We start from the raw sequence: 26,194 nt of genomic DNA on the forward strand, positions 1-26,194 counted from the left end.
CCGCCCGCCGCGTCCCTCCCGTTGCCGGGGCGACGCGCGCGCTGCCCGCTCTGCCGCTTCTGATTGGCCGAGGGCGAGGCGGGCGGCCAATAGCGGCGGGCGTAGTTGCGGGGTGGGCGGGAGGCGGGAGCGTGAGGGGACGGGCGGAGCGGGCGGAACGGCGCTGAGGGGCGATGTCGGCTTGGGGCGGATTCGGAGACCCTCAGGTGTCCTGAAGGGTTTTTTCCTTCTCGAAACTGTCCGGGTGGGGAGGGGGGACACGGGGGAAGGGCGAGGGAGGTGGGTCGTGCGGTTCCCGGAGCGGCGTGGGGAGAAAACGGGAGAAATTCGCCTTTTGAAAGGCTTTTAAATCAATGGGGTTTGATACCGGGATGGGGATTCAGGAAACTCTCCTTCATTTTTCTGCCTCTTAAACCCATTGAAATCGCGTTTTCTCTTCATTTTTTCTGCCTTATTTTATTTTATTTTATTTTATTTATTTTGGCTTCTCATTCTTTCCGTTTGGGAAGCAGCTCCTAAACCGACGCATCCCCTCGAATCCCAAGTACCAACATATAAAAACTCGTCTGGACACTGGTAAGTGAAATTATTGTGGGCTAAAACCACACAAAAATGAGTGTAGGATGACAGAAAAAAATATAATTAATATCTTAATTATCTCTGCCCTGAGCTAATTCACCCCAACCCTTATTGTGGTTATGATTTGTCTCATCAAATGTTTGCAGCTTATAAAAAAATTCCTATTTAAAATTTTCCTTCAAAGCTGAAATTTAAACAAGCAGGAGCTGTACAGATTTTAAATTGGATACAGATTTAAAATACATATTTTTTATATATATTTAATGTATTTTTGTGTGTTTATCTTCACACACTACCCTGAAAATTGAGATTAAATGCTCTGGGTGTAAACAACCACCTGTTTAAAGCTTTTGTTGTCTTTAAACTTGTTTATTTTTCTTCTCCTCTTCTTTTTTAAAGAAGAATTTGGGGTTTAAATGGGTTTTAACTGGGTCAGGCTCTTTTGTGGTGAAATTACTGGAATTTCTGTCTTTATCTTGTCCAGAGTGTGATAATTATTTGGGGGGGTTTATTTTGTTTATTAAAGCAGCTGCATTTTATCCAGTAACACAATCTTGTTGTATCCTCATCAAAATATTGAGAAAGGAGCAGCAAATCCTTGGATTTTTCTGTTTAATTCTACTTTATTTGATTAAAAAAAGAGGAAAATTGTGGCATTTTTGTACCTTTTATTGTCACTGTGGAGGAGAATCTACAAACAAAGAGCTGTTTCCTTAGGGCAATTAAAATTGAAGCTTTAATGAGTCTGAATAAAACCCCTAATAAATAAATAATTGTAATAAATTGATTTATTTTGTTGTTGTTTTTACAGGAAATAGTTTGTCAAGGTACATGGAAAAACTGGAAGAGATCAAAAGGAGTGAGTACCTGGCCTTGGGTTAAAAATAAATTGTTTCAAAACTCAAAAGAGCAGGAGGTGAATTCCAGGGAGTTTTTTATTTTGCAAATCTCCACGGATTGAATTTAAAAATCCCAGCAGGAATCTTCCAGATCCTTCTTGGTGCAGTTTTTTTTAAAATTGGATTTTGGTTTTGAAAGTTCTCTGAGTTAAGAAATCCAGGCTGGGCTCATCTGGGAAGATTTATGGGTCATTTCTGAGGCTTTATTTCACTTTTTGGTCACAATTTAAGCTCTTTTATCTTTATATTATTTAAATTCCTATCAAAATATTCCAAGACAGGAATAAAACCCACAAGCTCATTCCTTGTGTTTCCATTGATTTCACCAGCACTAAACACTGACATTTTGAATTCTTTATGATGTTCAAGCTGATTAAAAGGCTGAATTTTTTTTTTTGTTACTTGTTTTTATTTCTCTATTTTATTTCTCTATTTTCTATTTTTATTATTATTTTTTATTTCTCTATTTTCCCACCAAAACCAGCCTTTTCAAACATTTTTTTCCCAATAAAACCATTGATTTATGAGATTATTCTCACATAAAGAGCCAGGAAAAAACACAACAAACTCTTCAACCTCAAAGCTCCATTTATGAATGTGAAAAAAAAAAAAAACTGAATTAAACTGAAACCTCCATTAATTAGGATTTGAAAGATTCAGGTTTAATTCTCAGCCTCAATTTTGTGAAGGAGCTCAGGGGAATTTATTTGTGCAAAACGAGCTTTTGTTTGTTTGGGGTTTTTTTTTTTCAAAACACTGAATGTCTGTTGGGAAAAAAAAAATCAAAAGAGAAACGAGCTGGAGCTTTCCAAAAACCACTCAGTTGACTGAGATTTCAATGCTGGACACTTTTCAGTGCTTTTTTTTTTTTATTTGTGCTGAAAAAAAAAAAAAAGCTGATTTTGTTTAGTGCAGGTTCCCAAATCTCCCCGCGGATCTGTTTTCGTGCTGCTCTTTTATTCCCTTTCCTTTTGTTGTTGTTGTTGTTGTTGTGTGTTTTGGAGGGAACTTTCTCCCTCTTGTCCAGGCTGAATGGCCACGTTGTGTTCCCAGGGAGTGGAGGAACCTTTTCCCCTTGGTTTTCTCAGGGATAAATGACACCTTTTGGATGGAGATTGAAATCCCCAGCACAGGCACCTCTCTGTCCCTTTACGTAACCCGAGAGACAGAGATTTAAATCCACCCCTTGAAAACAAAAATAAATTAAAGAGCTGCAACCCCACCACGGCTCCATCCTTTGGAGGATTGGCTTGAGGACACACAGGTCTCTTCCTTCTCTCTCTTGCTCTTGTTTTCCTCCTTTCCAAAGCCTTGAGGAGAAAAATCCTTGGAAAACAGACTCATCCCAAGCAAAACCATGTCAGGAAATGCCAATGGATCCTCCAGGACCGGACCTGGTACGTGGGGTCACCTTTTTTTGGAGCTGGGAGCAGCAATTCTGAGCCCTCTGGGAAGGTATTTCGGGTGGCAAAGACAAGATCTAGGCTTTTTTTGGGAGATAAATTCTTTATTTGAGGTGGGAAGGAGCCACCCAGGAGCTGCAGTGTTTGACAAAGGTTCTGCTTTGCTGTTTTTATCCATCCAGCTCTTCCCAAGCTTTGCTGCTTTGATTTCTCCCTTCTAAATGAAGTTTATTTGCCATGGCAGAAAGGCTCTTTTTTGGCCTTGGTTGGGTAATTTTAATCCTTGAGCAGATGAGAAGGGAAATAATTACAGGAGATAATTGTTGGGTTTTGTTTTGGGTTTTTTTGGTGGTGGTTTTGTTGTTGTTGTTGTTTATTTGTTTGAGAGTTTTGGGGGATTTTTTAGGGGGTTTTTTTTGAGGTTTTTTTTAGGATATAACAACCTCAGCTTGAGGCTTGAAACCAGGTGGTTTTGCAAGAACCAGGAGGGTCCTTTCCCAGTTAATTGACATCCTGAAATCCAATTTCTGCATCCCCTCATCCTCCAAAATCCACTTTCTGCACCTCCTGTGGTTTGGATGTGCAGTGGAGATTTTGGGAGGACTCTTTTTTTTTTTTTTTTTTTTTTTTTTTTTTTTTTTTTTTTTTTCCTACGACAATTTGTGAGGAGCAAAGAGGTGCTTGTTTTGCAGCTCGATCAAAATTATTTAGGGTAAGAATTTAGAGATTTGGGAACTCTGAATGTCTTGGGAAGAGATCTCAGCAAAGAGGTCCTTGTTTTTCAGCCTGATGAAAATTATTTAGGGTAGGAATTTAGGAATTTGGGAACTCTAAATGTGTTGGGAAGAGATCTCAGCAAAGAGGTGCTTGTTTTGCAGCCTGATCAAAATTATTTGGGGTAAGAATTTAGGGATTTAGGAACTCTGAATGTGTTGGGAAGAGATCTCAGCCTCCAGCCTAATTTGTGAATTTCCATAAGGGAATTTTTTTAGGGATTTTTTTTTTTTTTGTTGTGGCTGCAGGAATGAGCACAGGAGCCCTTCCCCCTCATCTCCTCCAGGCTACTGGAGCATCCAGCAGATGGTTTTAGGGGATTTAGAATCCTGTAACTGAGTGGATTTACCAAAGATCCTGCTCTCCATTGTCAGCCCTGCCTTTCCCAAAGGACAAAGCTCCCTTTGCTCCCCAGGACAGGTTATTCCATGTCGAGATGTTCCTACTGATACCCCTCAGTGCCTTCTCTTTCCTCCTGCTCACACCTTTTGTTTCACTCCAGGAGGTTTTTCCCTTTCCTCTGCAGGATCTGGCTGGGCTCAGACTCCCCACCTTGGCTCTCTTGGGAATCTCTGCTCTGGATTTTTGCCAACATCCCTGCTCAGTTTTCTTCCTCCCCTAAGCCTTGTCTTGAGGATTAACATTCAATTAGTCCAGTTTCTTGTGTTAATTACCCATTAAGACTCAATTAGTCCAGTTTCTTGTGTCACTTGTCCTGATCCGTGTCAGCAAATGGAAGAAATTAGAATTTAATTGTCAGATCAATTATAAAATCTTGGATTTTTAAAAATTAAAATAAAACCTGAGTGTTTAGCTTGGTATTTGCAAAGACACGATGCCCCATGCTCTGATTCTGATAATACACAGAAAACATAGATTTTGATTCTGTTGTAATTTACACAAATTAAAAATTCAGGTGAATGAATCTTTTGGTTTAAGGAGCTTTGTGACTCCAAAGAACAGCAGGAAAAAGAGAAAATTCCTGAATTTCTTCCTGCTCCAGCACCATGGAAAACATCAATTCATATTTGAGTCTAAAAGCAACTAAATCTGCCTCTTCCACTTCATCATAACTGGACAAGATCTCTCTTTATAACTGATAATAATTAAAATCTCTCTTTATAACTGGTATTAATTAAAATCTGTCGTTATAACTGCTATTAATTAAACCTTCTCTTCACAACTGGCATTTCACAAACTCTCCTTCAGCACAATCCTGCTCTGAATTCCTTCCTGGCTGCAGAAGAATCTTGGAGAAAAACTGGGATTAAACCATGACCTGGTGCCTAAAAAAAAAAAACCAAAAACTGGGAATGAGCTGAAAATTTAATTTGTCGTTTTTTGTTTTTTGTTTTTTGAAGATTACAGGTACAGAAAGGATGAGCTGTTTAAAAGGCTGAAGGTGACAACTTTTGCTCAATTGGTAAGTACAGATCCCTCTCTGACCCTCCAAAATCTTTTAAGAGCTGCATTTTTCCCTTTAGAATAAAAAAATTCCTCTGTAATTATTTAGTTTTAGTTGTAATTATTCTGTCTTGGCTTCTTCCTTCAAATAATTCATTCCCAATGTGGCCTTTTAATTACAAATCAAAGCTTGTGGTGGCTCCATCTTTGAAATTTAATCCTTATTTTATTTGTCCATTATCCTTAAAAGGATCTTCGAGCGTTTTGCAAAAGAAAAAACAGCACCTAAATCTGAGTTTTGTGTCTGAAAATTCAGATTTAATGCAGAAAGTGGACAAGTTGGGAGTTCAAGGCTTTCTGTGCTTTATTTTATTTTATTTAAAAGCAGTGAATCATAATATTTAAAGAAGTGAAATTTGATCAGGAAATAAAAAGGTGAGGGGTGCTGGTACAAAAAAAGCCTGCTTCAAATTAGAGGAAAAAAAATCAAATTATCTTCTCAGGAGAGAAGGAAAAGGAAGGTTAAACTTGGAGATGTTGAAGAGTGGGATTCTGCAGACTTGGGATTTTTATTTTTATTTTTTCCCTGGATTGTTTTTCCTTGAGCTGATCCCTGCTGTGGAGGATCAGGGTCTGTGATCTGTGATTTTTGTGCCCTGCAGGTTCTCCAGGTGGCCTCTCTGTCCAATGAAACCTTAGAAGTGACAAATGAGGAGCTGCACAAGCTGCAAGGTGGGGGAAAAAGGGGAGAAAATTCCCAAAAAATGGGACAGAGCAGCAGGAAAAGGTGGGAAAAGACAACACTGAGGGCAGGGACAAAGAGGAAGAGCTGAGGGAAAATAAAACTTCAATTACCTGCAGCAATTCCAGGCTGGGAATAGAAACACTCCTAAAAGGGTTTGCAAGTAGGAAAGGAACATAATCCACATCAAAAATTCTATTTTATTGACTTTTTAAAATGAGATCTCAAGCAAAAAAAAAAAAAAATAGATCTGTTGGCTCTTTATTATTTTAAATAAGAGGTTGTGTGAGTAAATTCTCCCGGTTAAGAGGATGAAGATAAAGCTGTCACACTTTTCTCTCCAGGAATAGAAACTGCCCTTAAAAGCTGCTTGTTTATCTCCTCCTGCAGCTCCTGAACTGCTGTTCTTGTCCCCCAGGTGCTGCTGATGGTGCAGGGGATGATGCAGGAGGGACAAATGGCAAAGGGAGCCCTGAGGGTTCTCCCAGCTCAGTCCTGTTCCTCAACAACTCGGGAGGAGGAGAATCCCATCGCTCCACCCTGCAGAGGTGCCTCACTGAAACAGCATTTTCCTTCCTGAAGATGATGATTTGAGCCTGGCTAAAGCTGGTTTTAAATCGTTGCTGAGTGGTTTCGTGCTGTATTTTTCATTAAAGTTGGGTTTTGTAGGGGAGAGGGGAAAAGATTTGGCAGGATTTACCTGTTGGGATGGGTTTGGGGTGATTGTTGTCACTTGTGTGACAAGAAAATCTGTGGGTTTGGGATTTTATTCAGGCCATCACATTCCAGAATTTTGGGGATAACACAGTTGTGTGTATTCCTCTTGGTGATGTTTTTGTGTGGATATGGAGGGAATGGCTTCAAAGTGACACTGGGATAGTGGGAAGGAATTTCTGCCTGGGCTGGAATTGCCAGAGAATCCCTGGAATGTCCAAGGAAGGATTGGAGCCCCCTGGGATCATGGAATTGTCCCTGGAATGAGCTCTGAGGTCCCTTCCCACCCAAACTGCTCCTGGGATTCTGGGATTTGGGACACTCCGAATCCATCCCGAGGGGTTTGGATGGGAAATGGGGAGAGAAAAGAGAGGGAAAGGGAAGGGAGACCCTTCATGGATTCCTGAGATTCCAAGTGAAGCCCCTCAGTGCATTGATTTCTTGGAGAGGAGATGGATCCAATGTCAGGCTGGGAGAGCTGGGAATTGCCAGCCTGGAGAAGGGAAGGATCCAGGGAGAGCTTCCAGAACATTCCAGAGCCCAAAGGGGCTCCAGGAGAGCTGCAGAGGGACTGGGGACAGGGACAGGACACAGGGAATGGCTTCCCACTGCCACAGGGCAGGGCTGGATGGGAGATTGGGAATTGGGAATTCCTGCCTGGGCTGGAATTGCCAGAGAATCCCTGGAATGTCCAAGGTGAGGCTGGACAAGGCTTGGGACTGGAACTGAATTATCCTTCATGTCCCTTCCAACCCAAACTCTTCTGGGATTGGGAATAATTCCAACCCCACCTTCCCTCCACATTCCCCATGTGAAGGAATCCCAGGTTGATCCTGGAAGAGGAGGAATCTTTATCCCAGCTCTTCCCCAACCTCAGAACTGCTGGAAAGACCCTTCAGCATCCCTTTAACCCCCTGTTTGTTCCCTTTGCAGTGTGATCAGTGGGGTTGGAGAGCTGGACGTGGAGAAGGATTCCCCAAAGGAAGAAGATCCCCAAGCCAAGGAGAGACCTTACCCCGACTGCCCCTTCCTGCTGCTGGACGTGCGCGACCGCGACGCCTACGAGCAGTGCCACATCGTGGGAGGTCAGCAGCCTCACACTTCCTCTTTTCTGTGCCAGAGTTAGCATGAATAATACACAGGAAACACACATTTTGAGTTTGGACTCAGTTGTTTATTATATCTTCCCTATTTACAGCCTCACAAGTGGTGAGCTTAACTAATAAGTTAGAAAAACGAGGTAAAATAGTCCTTTAAACTCTTTCTAAGGTTATTTAAGCAGCAGTGCCACATCTTGGGATGTGAGCAGCTCTTACAGTCCTGGTTTCTTTTTTCTTTGCCAAGGTTAGCATGAATAATACACAGAAAACACAGATTTTGAGTTTGGACTCAGTTGTTTATTATATCTTCCCTATTTACAGTGTTTATAGACTCGCAAATCATGAGCTTAATTAGTAAGTTAAAAAAATGAGGTAAAATAGAATCCTTCAAACTCTTTCTAAGGTTATTTAAGTGATAATCCCTCAATAACAAGGTGACACCTCTATTATTTATGGTTTTGACCCAATAATGACCATTTAAAGCCCACAATGCAGATCTTTTTCACTCAGTTACAGAAAACCACCCAAACCCATGAAGAAGAAGGTGAAGAAGGACTCAGACAATGCCCCAGGCCCTCTGTCTTGGCTCACACGCATTATTATATACTAAAATCTAAGTTTTTCACCTTTAGAACCATGAATCCCTATACAAACGATTTTTCCCTCTTTATTTCCCCTCCTGCAGCTCATTTGCAATGTCATCTAGAACCATGAATCCATATAAAAACAATTTTTCCCTCTTTATTTTCCCTTCTGCAGTTCATTTAAACGTTTTTGAGAACCATGAATCCTTACACAAACAAATTTTCCTTCTTTTTTTCCCCTCCTGCAGCTCATTCCTACCCCATTGCCACCTTGTCCAGAACCATGAATCCCTACACAAATGATATTCTGGAATATGTATCCTTTCCATGGAAACATTGTGGGGGGATGTTGGTGAAGGCTCTCAAAAAAATCAACTGGAGCTTATCCAAGCAAAATTAGAGACCTCAAAAAAAAAAAAACAAAAAAAAAAAAACAGGTGCCATTCCCAGTTTTCAAGCAATCCTGGATCCACTGGGAATTCAGCCAAGCCTCAACCAGAGAATTCTACAGGGGAAAACATTCCTGCAAGCCAAATACAGAATCTTTCCCCTCTCCAATCCTATTTATTGGTCTCTTTTTCTTCCTAAAAATATTTCAACATCCCTTTAAGCCTCAGCAGTGGCTCCTTAACAATCCCCACGGCAGAAAAACGCGCACGGGAAAATCATCATCGTGTACGACAACGACGAGCGCCTGGCGAGCCAGGCAGCCACCACCATGTGTGAGAGGGGCTTCGAGAACCTCTTCATGTTATCTGGGGGTAGGTGGGGCTGGGAGAGCTCCCCCCAGAGCTCCTGGGGAAAGGGAGAGTGTGGGGAGCAATTTGGTGGGAGCTGGAGGTGGGAAAGATGTGGCTGGTGGGATTGTGGGGTGGTTTGGGTTGGTGGGAAAATGAAGGGTCATCCAATTCCAAGCCCTCCCAAATCCCAGGGTGTTCCAATCTCTCCAGCTTCACCTTGGGCATTCCAGGGATCCAGGGATTCTCTGGCAATTCCAGCCCAGGCAGGAATTCCTTCCCAAGATCCCACCCAAATCTCCCCTTTTCTAATCCGAAGCCATTCCCTGTGTCCTGTCCCTGTCCCCAGTCCCTCTGCAGCTCTCCTGGAGCCCCTTGAGGCCCTGGAATGTTCTGGAAGCTCTCCCTGGATCCTTCCCTTCTCCAGGCTGGCAATTCCCAGCTCTCCCAGCCTGACATTGGATCCATCTCCTCTCCAAGAAATCAAGGGACTGAGGGGCTTCACTTGGAATCTCAGGAATCCATGAAGGGTCTCCCTTCCCTTTCCCTCTCTTTTCTCTCCCCATTTCCCATCCAAACCCCTCGGGATGGATTCGGAGTGTCCCAAATCCCAGAATCCCAGGAGCAGTTTGGGTGGGAAGGGACCTCAGAGCTCATTCCAGGGACAATTCCATGATCCCAGGGAGCTCCAATTCTTCCTTGGACATTCCAGGGATCCAGGGATTCTCTGGGAATTCCCAATTCCCAAGATCCCACCCAAATTCCCCATTTCCAATCTGAAGCCATTCCCTGTGTCCTGTCCCTGTCCCCAGTCCCTCTGCAGCTCTCCTGGAGCCCCTTGAGGCCCTGGAATGTTCTGGAAGTTCTCCCTGGATCCTTCCCTTCTCCAGGGGAACATTCCCAGCTCTCCCAGCCTGGATCCCTGGGAACTGAGGGGCTCCTCTGGACTCTCTCCAGCAGCTCCAGGTCCTGCTGCTGTTGTCCCCAGAGTTGAACTCCATGTGGGATCTCACAGAATTCCCCCTTCTCCTGCTGCCCACATTTCTCCATCCAAACTTTCTGAACCTCCAGCTCCATGAATCCCTCAGGAATGCTCCCTGCTGTCCCATCCAGCTGGGATAACAGATGTTCTCTGTGTCCCTGCAGGCCTCAAGGTCCTTGCCCAGAAGATCCCCGAGGGGTTGATCACCGGAACACTCCCCGTGTCCTGCCAGGTCACAGCTCCCACAGGAACCACACGGAGAAAAAACATTCCCAGGTTGCCCCCCACACGCGCAGAGAACAAATGGAGGTTTTCTGCTGATGATCTGCAGAAATTAAAGCATTACCTGGCTGAGGAGCAAGTTCCTTCAGACCCTGCCAGTAAGACTCCAGAATATGTTGCAACCTCATCATGAAATAATTGGGTGGGAGGACCTTAAATCCTTCCCACCATGGGCACCTTCCCCTATCCCAGATTGTTCCAAGCCCACATCCAACCTGGACACATCCAGGGGGAAGCCACAACTTGTGGACAGCCAATTTCTGATTTGGGGTTGTCAGAATATGTTGCAGCCTCATCATTAAATAATTGGGTGGGAGGACCTTAAATCCATCCCACCATGAGCACCTTCCCCTATCCCAGATTGCTCCAAGCCCATCCAACCTGGACACATCCAGGAAGGAGCCACAACTTGTGGACAACCAATTTCTGATTTGAGTTTGGTTTTTTTTCCCCCCAGGCCGCCTTTCCCGAGGTGTCTCTGGCCACGACTCCAAACTCTCATCCGTGAGGAGCAACCCCAGCCTCCCCAGCCCTGCCAGCACCGTGAGATCCCTCAGCAGCTCCTCCCACAGCAGGACCAGCATCCAGAAAAGGCCGTGGAAATAAATTTGAGTCTCCAGGTTTTTAAGAATCCTGAGCCAGTGCAAAACCCCCTTTGTGGTTTTTAGGAATCCTCAGGGAAAAAAAAATAAAAGCAGCCACGGTGAGAATTTGGCAGCTCGGGTAAGGCTGAGAGCAGCTGGAATGATGTTTCCTTGGAGCAGGAATTGCATCATTTGAGGTGCAGGGCAGGACAGAGGTGATAGAACTGGTTTTGTAGGGGAGGGAGTAAACTGGTAGTAAAGGCTGGCACCAGTAGAAACTCTTCCACAAAGTTTTTTTAGTCCAGCTGAAGGAATTTGTGTCTGTAACATTTCCTGGAGCTGTGAGAGTGAACAGGCCACAAATCATCTGTGAGCACAAACTTTGGTGTTTTTAGCAAAGATAAAAACATTCAGCGACTTGCCAAAAGTGAGAAAAGATCCTGGAAGGGGTTTTTTTTTTTTGGTTTCTTTTAAAATAAATTATGCAAATGAACAGAAGTATTAATAGTAAAGATGTTTTTTATTGCCCAGTTGGTGCTGTGACAGTCGTGCTTGCTTGTGGACACTTTGTGAATAGTTGTGTTTTTCAAAGTGAGCTGGAGGAGAATAACTGGAATTTTTTTTTTTCCCAGTGACTCCTTTGCCAGAGGTTTTTTAGGAGTTTCTTTAAGGTTTAGGGTGGCTGAAGGGCAATTTGCTGCTGCTGCCTCACCAGTGTCCCTAAAACCCAGCAGGGAGCTGGAATCTGGAACTGAACAGGGTAAAGGTTTCCTGGAAAATGAGTACCACAGTTTTCCTGGAATTGGTGCTTCTGGATAACCTGGGAATCCTCTGATTTTCCTGAGCTGCCTGTGGGGGACACTTTGGAGGTGATTTTGGAGGAATCCTGCTCCAGTTTTTCCATCTGGCATTGCTGAGCCTGGTCCAGCTTTGCTTATCATGGTCTTGTGGGGTTTGTGTGTATTTTTGGATTCAGTGATTTTTTCCTCCTTTTTTTGAAGCAGACAATCTTCAACACATCCCAAAACTCACTGGTGATTTTGGGATGATTCTGGTGAAAGGACAAAAAATGGGAGAAATGCCACATAATTCCCAGTTTGGCAGCTTAGGACTCAACATCCCTGAGCACATTTTATCATTTATTATGTCTCTGAGTGTGAAATCAGACAATGCTGATTACAGGACTGGCAGGTTCAGTCTGATAAGGCCCTGCTGCTCTGGAATTAGATTTTTCCAGCTCCATGAGCTCTTGGAAATGTCATTGCATTGGCTAAAATCCTGATTTTGCTATCCAGAATCCCTGGCTGCTCCGTGCTGGATGAAAACCTCCTGGTGAAACAATCAGGCAAAACCAGCCTGAGTTGTTTGAGATCCTCCAAATCCAAGGAATCAAAGCAAAGACTTGGATGTGCTTTTCTCACCACCTCAATGGATTTGTGTGGATTTGGACTCTTGGTGTTGTTTGGAGCAGAGTCAAACTCTGCAGAGACTGAGGGGTTTAATTGTTTAATTTAATAAAAATGTAAATTACAGCATTTTGCTTGGGTGATTTATTTGCAGCTTGGAGAGCTGTGGAGAGCCCTGGAAAAGCTGGGCAGGGGCTCAGCTCCACATTCCCTAAGGATTGCAGCAGGTGAGGAGGGATCACACAATCAGGTTTGGGTGGGAAGGGACCTTAAAGCCCATCAAGTTCCAACTCCTGGACACTTTCCACTATCCCAGGTTGTTCCAAGCCCTGTCCTGCCTGGCCTTGGATATTTCCAGGGATCCAGGAGTAGCCACAGCTTCTCAGGGAATTCCTTCCCAAGATCCCATCCATCCCTCCCCTGTGGCAGTGGGAAGCCATTCCCTTTGTCCTGTCCCTCCATCCCTTGTCCCCCATCCCTCTCCTGGAGCCCAAATAAATCCTGCTGACCTCATGTCCCAGAGCCCAAATTCCTTTTCCAGAGCAAAGGGAAAGCCACCACCTCCCTTCCTTTTTTGTCCCTGCTATTTTCATGCCCTTTCAATCCATTCCTTTTCCAGGCCACTGGCCCAGCACACCCTGTTTGTGCTGGCACCACCTCCAGCTCTGAAAGGGCTTTTTCCACCCGATTTGGGGAAAAAAAAAAAAAAAAACCACTCACAACCTTTTCTCATCCTTCTTTCCATTTATTTATTGATTAATTCTCCTTCTCCCTCTTCTCCAGCTGCTGCAGCCTTGATCCCAGCTCAGTACAAGTTGTCCCTGGTGTGCTCCATGATGACCTTCAGGGCCAGCCAGGTCTCCTCAGCAGTGGGAACGATCTGCTTGGCAGGCAGCAGGAACCCATAACGCCCCGTGTCCCTCAGCTCAAAGGTGAAGGAATATTTAATCCCCTGGTTGTAGGTCCAGTCAACGGTTGAGCCACTTGCTCTGTCTGTAGGATGAAAAAATAAGGGGGATTTTGGAGCCTCGATGGCTTTTTTACAGGAATTCCGTGGGATGTTTGGCTGGTGTTAGGGATGGTTTTGGGATTGGGGGATTTTTGGGGATTTTGAGGCTGCCCCAGTGTAACAGCACCCCAATATTCCATGGGATATTTGGCCGGTGTTAGGGATGGTTTTGGGATTTGGGGGATTTTTGGGGATTTTGGGGCTGCCCCAGTGTAACAGCACCCCAATATTCCATGGGATATTTGGCCGGTGTTAGGGATGGTTTTGGGATTTGGGAGATTTTTGGGGATTTTGGGGCTGCCCCAGTGTAACAGCACCTCAATATTCCATGGGATATTTGGCTGGTGTTAGGGATGGTTTTGGGATTTGGGAGATTTTTGGGGATTTTGAGGCTGCCCCAGCACTTACAGATGGTGGTGATGATGCTGCCATACTTGAACTTGGTGCCATAGAGGGAGGACAGAGCTGCCACGGCCTTGGCAGAAACCTCATCCTGAGAATACAGGGAAGGGGGAAAGATGAGCCAAAGAAAGGAAAAACCTGTGGGATACACCTTTTTTCTGGCTGCAAAAAGATGTCAAGGCTTTTCCCAACTTCCCAATGGATGCAGGACAGAGGTGGCTCCTCTTTGGAGCAGCAGAAAACCCCTCAAACCACACGTTCCTCACCAGTTCCTGCTGGTCAGGCGCTGGAGTCTCGGTGTAGCCATAGGGATAGAGCAGGAGCTGGGAGTAGCTGTGGATGGAGATGAAAGCCTTGATGTTTCCATGGCTCTTCACAAAGTCCACGATGGATTTCACCTCGGGCTCTGAGTTGGGGTAGGGTCCGTGGTACGTCTCTGTGCAGGGGTTTCCGCTGGCTCCGGCGTCTGTGGAGAAGAGGATGGTGAGAACACAGTGAGAATTTGGGGGCTTCCAAGCCCAAGAGGTTTTCCCACCCCTCAGCTGCTTGGTGGTGATCAGGAAATGCTCCTGGGGCTCCTCTTAGAGATTTTTATGGTGACTCTCATTTGTCATCAAAGCCCTGCTGGAGCCCAAACCCTCAGCTCTGCCACAGAGAGCAAATCCCACCCCTTCCCCGGGGGATATAATTTATCTTTGAGCCAGAAACAGCTTTGGAGCCTCCAGCTGGAGAGTGGAAACGCTCCACAGGGGCAAGGGGACAGCTCTGACCTCCAAAACCGGCGTCCCAGTTGCGGTTGGGGTCCACTCCCACACAGATGGAGCCCGAGTGCTTGGACCTGGTCTTGCGCCACATGCGGTTCTGGAAGGGCAGAGCCACCTCAGGGCTGGAGCTCCACAGCTCCTGGTGGTCTCCATCCCATGGAAATGTGGATGAGGAGGCTTTGCCCCCTCAGGGATGTGCAGCACCCCAAATCCTGCTCCCCAGGGCTGGAGCTCCACAGCTCCTGGTGGTCTCCATCCCATGGAAATGTGGATGAGGAGGCTTTGCCCCCTCAGGGATGTGCAACACCCCAAATCCTGCTCCCCAGCCACATCCAGTGCAGCTGTAGGAAGCAAGGAGAGGAAAGCCAGGGCGGTACCTTGGTGTGGGTGAAGGCAAAGCCATCTGGGTTGGTGACAATCTCCAGGAAGATGTCCATCGTCTCCAGGATGGAGGCCACACCTTCGTTATTGGCGTGATCCTGGACAATCTAGAGAGGATTGGGGAGGTTTGGCTCTCCATGTCCTCCCTGTGGGATCACCCACCTGGATCCCACAGCTCCTGAGGGCCGTGTGGCCCTTTGGGATGTGTCCCAAGTACCTTCTTGGCAAACCAGACGCCGCTGGCCTGTGTCACCCACTCGCGGGAGTGGATCCCGGTGTCGATCCAGATGGCCGGGCGGTTCGTGCCCCCTGTGCTGAACTGGGAGAGCAGAGAGGAGGGGTTGGCTTTGTCCTTGTCACCCTTTTCCCCTCTGGATCAGGATCCCCAAATCCTCACCTTGAGCACGTAGAGGGGACGGTCCTCGGTCGAGCGGCCGATCTCCAGCTTGCTCACCAGGTTGGGGTTCTCAGCCACCAGCAGGTCCAGGAAACTGTAGATCTGGGAATGAGGGATGTGGAGGTCACTCCCAGCTCACTCTCCCCAGCCAAGAGCAAACTTTTTCCCCCAAAATGCCTCAAATTTCGTGCTTTCCCACCTCATCAATGGTGTGGTAGGCCTCGTAGTTGAAAGTGTCGGTGTCAAGAGGCACCTGGCGGCTGCTGCGGAGCATCTCCATCTGCTCCTCATCCAGCAGGGCCTGTGGGACACGGGGCAGGGTGAGCCTCATTCCCCCTGGACGGGATCCCACCTCTCCCCTGCCTCCCCACTGACCTGCACATCCTCGATCATGATGGAATAGGAGAGCCCACTGGCCTCCAGGTGGACCTTGACAGCCTGCAGGCTGGGGAAGGGCACGCGGATATCGACGGGGAGTCCGAGCCCACGGGGAGCCAGCCAGAAATCCAGCTGGATGGGGAAAAGTGGAGATGAGGGCTCAGATCCTGCCTGAGGATGCACCTCCCTGCACCAGCTTCTTGCTTTTCACCACTTGGTTTCCATAATCCCACATAGAACCCCATCTTTGCTTTGCTTGGGGCATGTAAAACAAAGACTGTGGGCTGGGGGGTGTCCCCAAAAATCCACATCCAGCCCCATCTTTGCTTTGCTTGGATGGTGTAAAACAAAGACCATGGGCTGAGGGGTGTCCCCAAAATCCACATCCAGCCCCATCTTTGCTTTGCTTGGGGGGTGTAAAACAAAGACTGTGGGCTGGGGGGTGTCCCCAAAATCCACATCCAGCCCCATCTTTGCTTTGCTTGGGGGGTGTAAAACAAAGACCATGGGCTGAGGGGTGTCCCCAAAATCCATATCCAGCCCCATCTTTGCTTTGCTTGGGGGGTGTAAAACAAAGACTGTGGGCTGTGGGATGTCCCCAAAATCCCCCTCCACCCCCAATACCTGCAGATGCTCCAGCTCCTGCAGCTCCTGTACTTTCAGCAGCTCCTCATCGCTCTGGGGGACAACACGCAGCACCTGGTGCCTGTGGGATCAGGGTGCTCAGGGTGTGGGATGAGCTTCAGCCCCATTAATCCAGGCTAAACCCACCCCATCCATCCTCACCATTCCCCTGAGCCTTTTCCCTGTGCTCCCTCAGGGCTGAACCAGCCTTTTCTGCCCCACCCAGTGCCACTGTCCCCATCCCGGCCCCCCTACCCAACAAAGGTGTCGGTGCAGGTGGCCACTGCCACCAGGGCAGCCAGGAGCACAGGGAGGAGCCTCATGGTCAGCAGAGAGAGCTGGTCTCACATCCCAGCAGCGTCCTGGAGCCTCTTAAATCCCATGGGATGGTGGCCCCAGCCCAGCCCCTCCAGCTGTCCCTTTTCCCAGGGCCCTGGGAAGGTTCTGGCTGCCACCAGCCAAGGTCAGGACCCGCCATCCCCATCCAGGCACTCCCAGCTCTGGCCAAACCTGTCCCAGGAAACAGTTGGGACCATGATGAGTCAGCTGCCAGCAAGGTGAGACTGGGAGGTGCCAAAATCCCACAGCCCCCAGTGCCGGCTGAGGGGAGGGAAAGGCTCAGTTTGGGTTGAAAATACATGAAATGCAGATTTTTCACTTGGGGCTTGGGGAGCTGGATCCCTAAACCACAGTGGTGGGGAAACTGGTTTAGAATTTGGCTGAGGAAAGTGGTGTAAAGCTTGGCCCAGGACAGAGGTCACAGCAGGTGAGAGTTGTCCCAGGAGCCAAAAATAAACAGCAAATTCCTGGAAGCACCTTGCACCCAGCAATGACCCTGAAGGTGCCCCACATCCCTCCCTGCAGCCCCCTGGGAAGGGATGATGAAGCAAAGCTGCTCAAAATCCCACAAATTTGGGGCTGGTTGCCCAAAGAAAACCCATCTCCTCCTATGCTGGCTGCTGGCTCCAAAGGATGGAGACTTTGAGCCAAAATCACGAAGGGAAAATCAACACCTGCAGGGCTGGGAGTCCTTTTTCCTTTTTTTTTTTTTTTTTTAATTTAGCATGAAAAAAACGAGGATGCCTGAAACCATGGATTCTCCACGAGGATTTATTGAGAGGAGGGAATGCTGTGGGAGGCTCTGGGGTCAGTATGGATGCTCCAGGACGTGGACCATGATGTCCAGGAGCGCCGCCCACGTCTCGGTGGCGGTGGGGACGATCTGGGAGCTGGGCAGGAGGAATCCGTAACGCCCCGAGTCCCTCAGCTCCAAGGTGAAGGAATATTTCACCCCGTTGTCATAAGCCCAGTCCACGGTGGTGCCTCCTGCCATGTCTGCAGGGAGAGGAGGCCAGATGGGAACACGTTCCCGAGGGATTTGGGATTTGGGATGAGGGAGGGACACTCACAGATGGTGTTGGCGATGCTGCCGTAGGTGTATTTTGTCCCAAACACAGCAGCCAAGTCCTTCACAGCCTTCTTGGCCAGTTCATTCTGCAAAGGAGCCACCAAAAGCAGTGGGATCGAGGGGTAGGATGATCTAGAGCTCATCATTTCCCATCCCTTCTGCTCTAGGTTTTCCCAAAAAAAAAAAAAAAACCCAAATTTTTGATGTTTGAGGTCCATCTCTCAACCACCCTCCAGCAAGACCCAGGTGCAGGAGTTCAATATTCAGGTTCTATCTAACAAGAGGAGCAGGGAAGCTCCTGGGATGCTCTGCCTGACTTTGCCAGGTGGTCACAGCCCCACATTTTGGGGCCATCTCACCATTTCCTGGTAGTCGGGTGCGGGTGCCCTCCTGTATCCATAGGGGAAAAGCAGCATCTGGGAGTAGCTGTGGATGGAGATGACACATTTCACATTCCCGTGGGCACGGATGAAATCCACAATGGCTTTCACTTCCTTCTCAGAGTGGGGATGAGGCCCGTGATAAGTCTCAGAGCAGGGATTGCTGCTGGAGCCAGCACCTGGAGCAGGGGGAGAGCCAGAGAGGATCCCTCAGGAAAAGTTTCCATCCCTGGGGTTCTCTGCTCTAGCAGAAAGTTTTGATGTTTTGAGGCACAAACAATGCTCAGCCTGGGGACCTGGTGGCCTCACCTCCAAACCCAGCATCCCAATTTCGGTTGGGATCCACTCCAACACAGCGGGATCCAGGGTTGATGGACCTGGTCTTGCGCCACAGGCGGTTCTGGGAGCACACAGAGAGGAGACTGGAACAGGGATGTGAGTCCCAACCCCTGCCCAGGAGGCCTTAAGTTTGAGCTTTCATGTTTTTCAGATTCTGGGCTGCCCAGGGGTGCAGTTCTCAGCCTCATCTTAACTGCTTAAAAGCTCTTTTCACAGAGTAAGGAGACAAAACAAATCCTTTTCCTTCTAAAGACCAAGAACAACTTTCAGCCCCAAAAGCACAAACAAGGGTGGGCTGAAGAGAGAAAACAAGAAGGATGGGACCTCACAACCTGGAGCTGTAATTGGACAATTAAACCCCAATATGCAAATGTACCAAAACTTATAAAAATGTAAGACTTTGTGACCCATTTTGTGGCCATTTTGTGACCATTTTGGGTCCATTCGATGTCCATTTTGTGACCATTTTGGGTCTACTTTGGGTGTAGCCCTGGCCAGGCTCTTGTCCTGCCCAAGGTGGATCCTAAAGGCATTTCAGTAAGTACCTACTTTATTCTCCAGCTCTCTCCAGTCTCTGTTCCAGCTCAGCCTTCCCAAGGCATCACCCAAGAATCTCCAGGGATCATCACCATCCCTCCCCACCCAAAAACCACAGGCAGCTGCAGTTGGGGACAGCCCTGGTACCAGATCTCCCCATGGTGTCCCCACACTCACAGAGCTGTGGGTGAAGGCATAACCATCAGGGTTGGTGATAACCTCCAGGTAGATGTCCATGCCATCCAGGACAGCCGTGATAGACGGGTCCTGCCCGTATTCCGAGGCCATCTGTGCGTGGAGAAAAGCAGGAACTGCCTCAGAGATGAGAGATGGGATGGATTCAGGATGAGAATTGGGGTCTCACACCCCTGGGGATCCCAAGGTCACCTTGTTGGCCATCCAGACTCCAGTGGCTTGGGTGATCCATTCCCGGGAGTGGATGCCGGCGTCCACCCAGATGGCCGAACGGTTCGGTCCCCCGGTGCTGAACTGTGCGGGATCAGGTTGGAAAAACCCTTCAGGATCATGGAATCCTGAACTGTGCGGGATCACAGGTTGGAAAAACCCTTCAGGATCATGGAATCCTGAACTGTGCAGGATCAGGTTGGAAAAACCCTTCAGGATCATGGAATACTGAACTGTGCGGGATCACAGGTTGGAAAAACCCTTCAGGATCATGGAATCCTGAACTGTGCAGGATCACAGGTTGGAAAAACCCTTCAGGATCATGGAATCCTGAACTGTGCGGGATCACAGGTTGGAAAAACCCTTCAGGATCATGGAATCCTGAACTGTGCGGGATCACAGGTTGGAAAAACCCTTCAGGATCATGGAATCCTGAACTGTGCGGGATCACAGGTTGGAAAAACCCTTCAGGATCATGGAATCCTGAACTGTGCGGGATCACAGGTTGGGAAAACCCTTCAGGATCATGGAATACTGAACTGTGTGGGATCACAGGTTGGGAAAACCCTTCAGGATCATGGAATCCTGAACTGTGCAGGATCACGGGGTCATTGAGGTTGGAAAAACCCTTCGGGATCATCCAATCCAAGCTGTGCCCCATCCCCATCCCATCCCCAGCCCAGAGCACTGAGTGCCACCTCCAAGTGATCCTCAGACACCTCCAGGAATGGGGACCCCAAACCTCCCTGGGCAGTTCCAAGGCCTGACCACCTTTTCCATGAGGAAATTCCACCCTGAGCCTCCCTTGGCTCAACTTCTCAACCTGACAAGGGATTTTCAAGGCGAGGCTGCCCCAGGACCCACCTTCAGCACATACAGGGGTCGGTTCTCATAGCTCTGCCCAATCTGGATCTTGCTGACCAGGTTGGGATGATCCTCCACCAGGACATCCATCCAGTCATAGATCTGGAAAGAGGAGCTGCTGAGTCGTGAGGCTCAGCCTGGTTCTCACCTTTTGGTTTTGGGGGTATCCAGCACTGGATGCAACAGGCAGAGCTTCCCTGGGGAGGATCTGGTGTTTCCTTAGAGGCCTGGGATTTCCCTGGAGAACACGAGGTGCCTGGGGCTCTGTGTGAGCAGGGAAAGGCACACAACAAGGTTTTTGGAAAAGCAGATGGAATGATGAGGAAAAAAGCTCTGAGACCCCCCCTGAACACCATCACAGCCTCCACCAGTCCCAAACTGGGCTCCAAGCACCCCCAAAGTGAAGCTGAAAATGTCCTCCACAGGGTGGGACATCCCAGGAGTGGATTCCACGCTGGATGTGGGAGGTTTCCCAGTCTCCCATCTCAGCTAAAACACCCGTCAAGGAAGAGAAAAGTGTCCCAGGGAGGTCTCACCTGTCACCAAGAACTCACCACGACCATCACAAGGATGTGACCCCAGTGTGACCCCAGCAGGACAAAGCCAATGCTCTGCAGAGAAAGGTACCTCTTCTAACGTGTGGTAGGAGGCGAAATCAAACGTCCTGGAGCTTCTCTTTACCCTCCTAGACCTCCTCATGCTTTCCTTTTCTTCATCCAATAATTCCTGGTTAGGAGGAAAAAAAAAAAACCCAAACCAAAACCCAAAACAAAACAGAACCCAAGATCAAAAAGGCTGGAAGGAGCAGGGGGTTGGATTTTTCTTCCATCTCTTGATTTCCAAGATTTTCTCTCAGGGTTGAGTCCAAGATTTTTTGGACTTTCAGGGTTGGGCTGCAGGAGCTCGTCCTGTTCCCATCACAGCCATTACCTGCAAGTCCTCAATCATGATGCTGTAGGAAAAATTATGGAAATCCAGGAGTTTTTTGATTTCTTGGAGGTTGGGGAAGGACACCCGCAGGTCCACGGGGTGGCCAGGAGTGTTGGGGTGACGCCAAAAGTCCACCTGGGAAGAAGAAGTTGAGCTGAAAAGGAGAATTCAGCCCCATCCTGTGCTGGTGCTCATCCAGCACCTCCAGGGGTCTCACAGGACTTTCCATGAAGGATTTTAAAAAGGGTTTTGGACAAATTTTGGGCCACAGATGGATGTCTGGATAGGGACTTATAGAAATGTTTCAGCCCAAGTTGTTTGAGTGTTTGTGGGATGTTCTCAGTTCACCCAAAACAGCAGCTCTGAGCTCAAGGAGCCCCAGGTTAAATTAATATTTATGTAGTTCTAAATGACACATCTCCAAAATGGAGAGGAAAATTGGATGGGATGGCAAAACAAGGAGGGAGCCTTGGATTCAGCAGGGTCTGTGACCAGGGGAGTGCTCAGAACTCACCTGCAGCTCCTCCTGCTCCCCCAGAACCCTGAGCACAGTGATCTGCTCCTCATTCCTGGCCATGACACGCAGCACCTGGTCCCTGCAGGGAGGCAGAGGGGTCACAGGGAGGGAGGGAGGCTGGGGAAGCTCCACACCAGCTCAGAGGGTTGGAAAACGCATCAGTTGTTGGTGTTGAGAGAAAAAAAAATGCAAGTTCAGAGCAGCCATGATGGGGAAAGAGTGAGTGGTGGGGAGCCTGAGATGATCTCCAGCTTTGTTTGATCAGCTCCCAGGATGTTGGGGAATATCTCACATGGATATATTCTATATTTATGGATTTATTTCCTTAGCAGAGGTCCCAATCCAGGCTGGCTGGGCTTCCCAAGGACAGGCACAGCCCCTGGGGAGGAGGAAATGTTCCTCACCTCAGATCAATCCTTTACCTCCAACCTCTCCTGTTGGGCAGTGCTTAAACCCCCTTCCAAAATGGCACAAAATTCCTTCCCCTTTCTTACCTTTCCTCCTCTTATCTCTTCATTAATCAGTTTAACCCTAGGGTGATAACAATTTCCATTTTCCCATTCCGTGCCCAGGGGACTCAGGTAGGTATTAAATCCCTGTAATTTTTCCAAAATCAGGGAGCACCTCTGATGTTCTTTGGACAGTCTTGGCTGGCAGCTGTTCAGGTCCCTGCCTGGAGGAGAGTGATGTGATCCTGGATGGATCCCTCAACCACAGCAAGGAGGAAGGAGGGAGGAAGGAAAAGGAAGGAGGAAGGAAGGAAAGCAGGAAGGAAGGAAAAGGAAGGAAAGCAGGAAGGAAGGTGGGTCAGTCACACCACAGAATATCCTGAGCTGGAAGGGGGATCAAATCCAACTCCAGGCTCTGCCCAGACACCCCAACAATCCCACCCTGTCCTTGAAAACTTTGTCCAAACACTCCTGGAGCTCTGGCAGCCTTGGGAATGTGACCATTCCCTGGGGAGCCTGGGCAGTGCCTCATCCAGCATCCTCTGGGTGAGGAACCTTTCCTGATATCCAACCTAACCCCCCCTGGCAGAGCTCCATCCCTTCAGCTCCTGGTCAGGAGCTCCCCAGCTCTGCCTCCAGCTGCTGGGATGTTCTTGGGGGAACATTTTTATGGATAGGTTTTCCTTACTCCGAACACAGAATTCCCACTTTCTCTACAAGTTATTGCCAGTCCATTCATTCAGGCTTTTCTGAGAATGGGTTGGATGCTTTGGGAGTTTTGGGTTGTCCTGATATTCCCCCCTACATTCCATGCCCCCTTTTCAGCCTCATCCCTGCACTGGACTGTGCTGTTCTTATCTCCAGGAGTTACAACCAACCAGGATGTTTGTCCTGGAAAAGTGCTGCCCTCCCTGCACAGGGCCCCTTCTCCAGCCACATCTTGTTCTTTCCCATGGCGTGTTATTGCCAGAAATCTTTGGTTATTCCCAGCAGTCCTTGGCTGTTATTCCCAGCAATCCTTGTGTTTTATTCCTGACAATCCTTGGATGGCTCCACAGCTCATGTTTCAGCCATACACATCATCCCCTGATCCTTTGGGATTCTGGCAAAGCTTGGAGTGACACCCTCAGGGTTCAGCATTCCCTAATTTCTACCTGGGGTGAATTTCCCTAATTCCAAACTTGGGGTGAAACCAAATCTTTGGTGAAACCAAATCTTTCCTGGAAAACAAACAAACAAACCCTGTTGGATTTCCACCCTTTGGGATGTCACCCTTCTGGCTGACCCTGAAGGAAAGTGGTGAGGATGAGCCTCTCTCACCTGGATCCCCATCCCAGCCGTGGTGTCCCACCACCCCCTGCTCCAGCAGGACTCACCCCACGAAGAGCTGCTCACTGCTGGTGACCCCCAGGAGGGTGAGGAAGACCAGGAGGGTCTCCATGGTGGGTTGGAGCAAATCCAAAACCCTCTCGGTGGTCAAGGTCCCTCCAGGAGCTTCTCACTGCGGCCGCATCCACGACAAACAGAGCCAGGCAGGCAGGAAAGGCTCCCTCCAGCCCAAATGTTTGCTTTATTTGGCAAAGTCAACACGAGAGCTGCCAAATTAGGGAGGATCTGATAAGGTCTCCCTCGGTGAGCGCGTCCTGGATGAGTGTCCCTGCTCCCAGCTCGCAGCTGCCGTGGGCACGAGGCACCTCCCAACCCCAGGGGCGTGGGATGGTGGGGACAGTGTAGTCACAGGAGCCCCAAAAACCACCAGGAAACAGCTCTTTGTTCCCATCAATCTCTTCATGACACACTGCTGGGAGTGAGTGAGTCAATCATCATTATGGTTAGTAATGTGTGTGTAATGATAAGCTACCACCAAGTCACCTGCAGATAAAGCAAGCGTTTAAACGTGGACTTAATTAGGATTAATTAGTTTGTGCATACATGTATACACACACACACACACACATATATATATATTTATAATGTAAATATATATTATTATACATTATAATGTAAAATATATTATTCAAATTGTTCATCAGGAGTGAGGCCACTTGATGGTGGATAAAATGAAATCTCACTTCAAAGCTGGTGGAAGTCGTGGAGCTCGGAGGTGCATGAGGACATTCATCTGTGCTAATGCTCAGAGAGAAAGGCTCAGTTTTGGGTAGAAAATGAATTATTTTTATGTTTTCAGTGTAAGCAGTGGCTCTGGAGCAGCTGTCACTGGCTGGGGCTATCCCAGGAGGTCAGTTTGTCAGAGGTGTCTTTGTTCCCCAGTTAAAGCAGAGCCTTTGTTGCACAGGTTACAGCAGAGCCTTTGTTGGGCCTTATCTGCACTGCCCCTGAGCTCCCACCACACTTGTCAGGGATGCTCCAGGTTCCTGGCTGTGCTCCCAGGCTGGCAGGCACCTCCCAGGGCAGGTTAGTACAGCTGACATCCTGTCTGTGGTTTTCTCCATTAAACCCAGGGGGTTCTGGCTGCACCCAGGGCAGGAGGTGCCGTGGGGAAGGTGCAGGGGCTCTGTTGGGGCTTTGCAATGCACAACTGTTGGTGAGGTGGTTCCAGGATCCTCCTCAAGGGGTGGTCAGGATGGGAAGGGACCAGAGGAAGTCTATCCAGTGCTTGGATGAAGCTGGGTCAGCTCTGGGGACCCACCAGGTCCCTTTTTGTTGGATCTTGGAGTCCTCCAGATGTGGAGGCTGCACAGCCCCACTGGCACCAGGTCCTGCTGCTTCTCCTCCTGCTGAAAAGCATTTCCTGATGTCCCTCCTGGCTCTCCCTCATTCCAGTCTCTCCCATCACTCTGTGCTGAAGATCTTGGCTCTGTTCCCTCAATAATCTCCTTCTTTGGAATGGGAAGGTCCCTGTTATGTCCCCCCACACCTGTGTCATCTCCAGCCCATCTCCCCTCATCCCATGGCCCACACCCTCCTGTTCCTCTGCAGAGCATCCACTGCTCCAGCTCCAGATCTCTGTGGACTCAGAATTCCACACCTGGATGAGCTCTCCTTAAAGAGGAGGAGACAGGAGCCTCAAGATGGTTGGAATGAGCTTCCAAGGTCACAGTTCCACATTCCCAGCTCCTCAGGCTCTGCAGTTCCTGCTCTGGAGACAAAAGCTCATCCAGGTCCAAGAGCCAACTGTGTGCCCTGTCCCTGGGATTTGCCATCAGGTTTTAATCACCAGGCAGGGGATGGGATTTTGGGAATCTGGGTCAGTTTGGGAAGGTGCCACTGGATAAAACTGTGAATAGATGGGTCAGGGCCACGTTGGTACCACTGGCTGCCCCAAGCAGAGTTTGCTTTCCAAACCATCTCCTTTTATCCCAAATCCAGCTCCCTGAGGGTACTTCCAGCTGCCTCATCAGCACCTTTCCCTTCCAACAGCTCCTGAGCCCCCAGGGTTTTATCTTTTATCGGCCACATCAGCGCTGTTTGCTCTCCCGCCAGGCTCCCCAGGGTGAGTAACTCACCAGCTGCTGGGGGGATCACAAGGCACCAAGATAAACCTGTCAGACTCGATAATCACCACAGCAGCAGCAGCAGCAGCTAATTGCTGATCCCCCAGGGCCTCCTGAGCTCTCTGCTCTTAATCCCCGAGAAATCTGCAGGATGGACAACGGGGACACTGGATCAGGGGAGGTGTCCTCCCATCTCCATCTTCCCTCCAAGTGTGTAGGGGCAGCCAAATATATGGGGGTGTACATTTGAGGACAGTGGTTGGGGGTCTGGCAAGGTCCTGAGGCTTGTTAAGGGAAATTAAATTCCTTTAATCAGTTCCAGAGCTTGGATTATGCTGGTTAACACCAGGGCCTCTGCACCAGACCCTTCAGCATGGAGAAGGGAAGGATCCAGGGAGAACATTCCAGGGCCCAAAGGGGCTCCAGGAGAGCTGCAGAGGGACTGGGGACAGGGACAGGACACAGGGAATGGCTTCCCACTGCCACAGGGCAGGGCTGGATGGGAGATTGGGAATTGGGAATTCCTGCCTGGGCTGGAATTGCCAGAGAATCCCTGGAATGTCCAAGGAAGGATTGGAGCTCCCTGGGATCATGGAATTGTCCCTGGAATGAGCTCTGAGGTCCCTTCCCACCCAAACTGCTCCTGGGATTCTGGGATTTGGGACACTCAGAATCCATCCCGAGGGGTTTGGATGGGAAATGGGGAGAGAAAAGAGAGGGAAAGGGAAGGGAGACCCTTCATGGATTCCTGAGATTCCAAGTGAA

At 48.5% G+C, this 26,194-nt stretch overlaps 3 protein-coding genes across 3 annotated transcripts; 1 reads left to right on the plus strand and 2 right to left on the minus strand.

Moving 5' to 3' along the window:
- Positions 1-29: 29 nt before the first annotated feature.
- On the plus strand, positions 30-12,273 carry CEP41 (centrosomal protein 41). Its single transcript, XM_083859184.1, has 11 exons — positions 30-206; positions 513-576; positions 1,391-1,438; positions 5,017-5,078; positions 5,722-5,791; positions 6,220-6,349; positions 7,449-7,600; positions 8,448-8,515; positions 8,846-8,960; positions 10,083-10,298; positions 10,658-12,273. Exons 1-11 carry the CDS (start codon positions 174-176, stop codon positions 10,804-10,806), a joined length of 1,107 nt encoding a protein of 368 aa, XP_083715310.1. The 5' UTR covers positions 30-173; the 3' UTR covers positions 10,807-12,273.
- Positions 12,274-12,995: 722 nt separating this feature from the next.
- Positions 12,996-16,468, minus strand: LOC310908078 (carboxypeptidase A1-like; the record flags this gene model as incomplete). Its single annotated transcript, XM_083858742.1, has 11 exons — positions 12,996-13,183; positions 13,608-13,692; positions 13,868-14,067; positions 14,372-14,462; positions 14,743-14,853; positions 14,964-15,065; positions 15,144-15,245; positions 15,343-15,444; positions 15,519-15,653; positions 16,146-16,227; positions 16,401-16,468. The coding sequence occupies 11 exons, from the start codon at positions 16,466-16,468 to the stop codon at positions 12,996-12,998; spliced, it is 1,266 nt and encodes a 421-aa protein (XP_083714868.1).
- A 756-nt stretch (positions 16,469-17,224) lies between these two features.
- LOC310908076 (carboxypeptidase A1-like) lies at positions 17,225-23,476 on the minus strand. The gene is made up of 11 exons (XM_083858740.1): positions 23,351-23,476; positions 21,523-21,604; positions 21,009-21,143; positions 20,706-20,804; positions 20,079-20,180; positions 19,197-19,298; positions 18,987-19,097; positions 18,243-18,333; positions 17,913-18,112; positions 17,555-17,639; positions 17,225-17,480 (listed from the first exon to the last, which is right to left on the minus strand). Exons 1-11 carry the CDS (start codon positions 23,413-23,415, stop codon positions 17,293-17,295), a joined length of 1,260 nt encoding a protein of 419 aa, XP_083714866.1. The 5' UTR covers positions 23,416-23,476; the 3' UTR covers positions 17,225-17,292.
- Between the last annotated feature and the right edge of the window lie 2,718 nt (positions 23,477-26,194).

This window comes from Zosterops lateralis, assembly GCF_965231275.1.
Source record: "Zosterops lateralis genome assembly, chromosome: 4".
Taxonomy (NCBI): domain Eukaryota; kingdom Metazoa; phylum Chordata; class Aves; order Passeriformes; family Zosteropidae; genus Zosterops; species Zosterops lateralis.

Bases quoted from the DNA above. Each gene is read 5' to 3' on its own strand.
- CEP41 (XM_083859184.1), top strand. From the start codon at position 174: ATGTCGGCTTGGGGCGGATTCGGAGACCCTCAG. The intron at 5,079-5,721 runs GTAAGTACAGAT...TGTGCCCTGCAG, and splicing joins TGACAACTTTTGCTCAATTG to GTTCTCCAGGTGGCCTCTCT. The intron at 10,299-10,657 runs GTAAGACTCCAG...TTTTCCCCCCAG, and splicing joins AGTTCCTTCAGACCCTGCCA to GCCGCCTTTCCCGAGGTGTC.
- LOC310908076 (XM_083858740.1), bottom strand. From the start codon at position 23,415: ATGGAGACCCTCCTGGTCTTCCTCACCCTCCTGGGGGTCACCAGCAGT. The intron at 18,113-18,242 runs GTGAGGCCACCA...CCCCTGCTCCAG, and splicing joins TTGGGATGCTGGGTTTGGAG to GTGCTGGCTCCAGCAGCAAT. The intron at 17,481-17,554 runs GTGAGTGTCCCT...CTCTCCCTGCAG, and splicing joins CAGCATCGCCAACACCATCT to ACATGGCAGGAGGCACCACC.